Source organism: Propithecus coquereli, unplaced genomic scaffold, assembly GCF_000956105.1.
Source record: "Propithecus coquereli isolate 6110/MARCELLA unplaced genomic scaffold, Pcoq_1.0 Scaffold207, whole genome shotgun sequence".
NCBI lineage: Eukaryota > Metazoa > Chordata > Mammalia > Primates > Indriidae > Propithecus > Propithecus coquereli.
The window spans coordinates 2,112,757-2,116,003 of record NW_012145745.1 but is presented as its reverse complement, the minus strand read 5'-3'; the positions used below and the strand labels follow the sequence as shown (position 1 = coordinate 2,116,003).

Sequence of the window (3,247 nt, the reverse complement as noted above, 5' to 3'; positions counted from 1 at the left end):
GGGAGAAATAAAGTATCTTCTACTTTTATGTAATTAAAACAAAAATAACAGAATGATATATTTATAAAATGGAAGCTAAAGATTTAGTTGAGTTTAAATAATTCTTTATAAGGATGTCATTTTTCTTCAGGTTAAAAAATTAAATTTAATACTGTCACTGTATTTTACCAATCATTTTCCATTTAATATTTTCAATATTTAGGATGAAAATATAATTTCTAATTCAACCACATATTTGGATGCATCTATTTGTCTTCTCATAGTTATAATTTCCAGTGAAAGATGGACGAGCTCACATACATTTTTCACAGTATTTCCCAGTCAATCCTTCTTTGCACTGACACTGCTGCCATGACCAGTAGTCCATACATGTGCCACCATGTTGGCAGGGGCTGCGAGTACAAGCACCTTCTAGTCTAGGGCATCTGTAATAAAAATCACAATAAAGAGCCATAAAGCACATGCAAGATAGGGGAAAGTTTGCAAAAAGTAGACATCAACTTTTATGAACCTGTTTAATTTCAAGCACTCAATTATTTGAAGCTCAAGTTCCAACTACATTTAGAACGACTAATCAAACTAGAAGTTGTCCTGTAACCCATGGTTTGTCTCATGCTAAAGGAAAAGATTAAATAAAAAGAACAACTTTCACAATAAAGAAAAAGAGGTTACAATTTCTTCTTGAAATTAAATCTTATTTGGGCAAGATACCTTGGTCAAATAAACATTTCAGCTAAGATGATCCAGGGGCCACATACTTATGTGATACCTCTCTACCAGGCTACTCAGGCAACTAAGGTTTATTGAATGTCTACTATATGCCAAGTACTGTTCTAAGCATGGAAGTAAAGTGATAAAAAAAAATCCATGCATTCATGAAGTATTTATATTTCCTTGTGGAAGAGACAAACAATAAAGAAAAAAGTTTCTATATATGTAGTTATGTTAGAAAGAGGGAAGTTCTATGGGAAATTAAGACAGAGAAAGTGTATAGGGACTGCAGGGGTTTGCGGGGTCTTTAGATTAGGCAGTGACAGAAGAACCTGTCTTTGTTAAGATCTACAAAATAAGGGAGCAAAGTATTTCTGGTAGAAGATCACTCCAGGCAGAGGAAACAGCAAGTGAGAAAGCTCTGAAGTGAAAGTGTACTGCCATGTTTGAGGAACACCAAGAGGCCTGACATGGCGGGAGCTGAGTGAACAAGAAGGAGAAGTTAAGGAGTCTAGAAGTTAAGGGGTCAGGAAATTAAGGGGGAGGCCAGATCATAAAGCCTTGTCAGTCAGGGTAAGGACTTTTGACTTTTACTCTGAGCGAGATGGTAAGTTATTGAAGCACTTGGAGCTGAGAAATGATAAGAACTGACTTGGATTTTAAATTTGTCATTCTGGTTACTGGTAGACTGGATATAAGGTCTGACAGAAAGAGGGGAGTCAAAGGCAAGTCTAAAAGTTTTGTCTGAGCAGGTTTGGACCTAAAAAGATGTTCACAACATATTTTTAAAAGGAAAAAAATTGATATTTAAAAAAGTATTTGTGTGAACATGGAGAAAGATACAGGATCCACACCAAAGTATTACCAATGGTTGACAATCACGACCCTGTATTTTTCCATATTGTTCAATTAATAATAATTATGAGCTAGAAATACTTTGTAACAGAACAATAACAACATGTAGAATAAGAAAGGCAAATGCCAAATGTATTTAAGCACTTAAGTCACAAACATGAGAATGTATTCACAGCTTTGTCTTTGTAATTTTATTTCTAGAGATCACATCCAAGAAACTCATACGCAAAGATTTTTGTGAAACTGTGTTCATCACAGAGTTATTAATAATATTTAAAATTCAAAGCAATGTAAAACATTTGGTATTTTTAGGCATTTGAGTACAATAATTTCATCTTTTGATGCTCAATTACTGCATCATATACTTTTGGCATTTTTCTTTAAAATTGTAAGAAATGAAATTGCCTTACTGATCTAGTATGCCTTGTGCTGCCAAAGCTTGGCTGGGTTCCAGAGGCCTCCCATTGACTGCAAACTCCATTATACACCCAACAAAATCATGGCTTTCCACGTGTCCTCTCCTCTGAAGGATTGGTTCTAGCGACCTGATACCTCCAACTGTGACTCGATTTGGCTGAACATCAAGAGTCCTAAATAAGAAAGCAAAGGTAAGAATATTAGTACCAACAAAAAAGATTTTTAGTAGAATGTTTAGTTTAAAAAAGAGTGAATATGAATGATGTATGAATATTTATTTTTCCCTGTTTGTTACTGTTTCTATTAAAATCACTTATTTTTTGATAGATTAATGGTATATTTTGGCTTTAGGTGCTATTAAAAAAAAATCTACTGATAATCGGCACATAAACTTTTACAGAATGTGTTTTGAAAGACTTGGGGTCCTAATCTTACACTTCTTCCAGAACCAAAATCATATGCAATTATTTCATGAAGTTTTCCAAAAAATACTGACGACATTAAACTTTCTCTTCTCTAGTTTTATTTTCATTCTAGTACTTTATTTCACACCTTTTTAATACAATATTCTGTAATTTCATTTATATTAGAGTATTTTATGGTATGAAAAAGTTTGGGGGAGAAATAAAGTATCTTCTACTTTTATGTAATAGCATAATTACTTTTAAGTGTAAAATTTCTTTTTTAATTTCAAGTAATAATAAAGACCAAACTAATTATTTTACTTACCAGTCATCTGAAACTGCCACATTACTGACAGTACAATATCCTGGTTCTTGGTTCTCAGAACAGGAGTCCACAGTTAAGGAAGTGGCCTATAAAGCAGGAGAAGGAAATGTTCACCTTGGGTCCACTGTCCCCATAAGCCTTTCCAGCCAATACTATCCAGGACTTGTTTCTATGTGGACATGATTTCAAAACTGTGCTAACACTTTGATTTAATGTACTATAAAAGGTAATATAATGTAATTATAATGTAACATTAAATTATGAGCATGTATTTCCTTGATATCTATAAAACTAAAATTATAACTATCTTAATATAAAGAGATGGAAGGGTGCTTTCAGAAATCTTCTCCTGCTTCCTGTTTTATAGATGAAAGGATAAATGCCATTAATCTTACTTAGAATCTTCCCAGAATACCTTAGGTCTGGGACATCTTCCTTGAGTTACACACTTAAGAGAGAATGTTTATTCTACTATCTGGCTATTCTAACAAATTGAAAAAACATTCAATTTTTGATTTTCAAAAATCTTGTTCTA

At 33.1% G+C, this 3,247-nt stretch overlaps 1 protein-coding gene across 1 annotated transcript in view; it reads right to left on the bottom strand.

Moving 5' to 3' along the window:
• The window catches only part of FAT4 (FAT atypical cadherin 4), a 204,298-nt gene that overhangs the window by 11,643 nt on the left and 189,408 nt on the right, over nt 1-3,247 (bottom strand). Inside the window, exons 12-14 of the mRNA XM_012644174.1 lie at nt 2,713-2,798; nt 1,977-2,156; nt 301-425 (exon numbers count right to left, since the gene is read on the bottom strand). Of these exons, the coding sequence (XP_012499628.1) occupies nt 301-425; nt 1,977-2,156; nt 2,713-2,798 (391 nt within the window). The remainder of the gene's footprint in view (nt 1-300; nt 426-1,976; nt 2,157-2,712; nt 2,799-3,247) is intronic.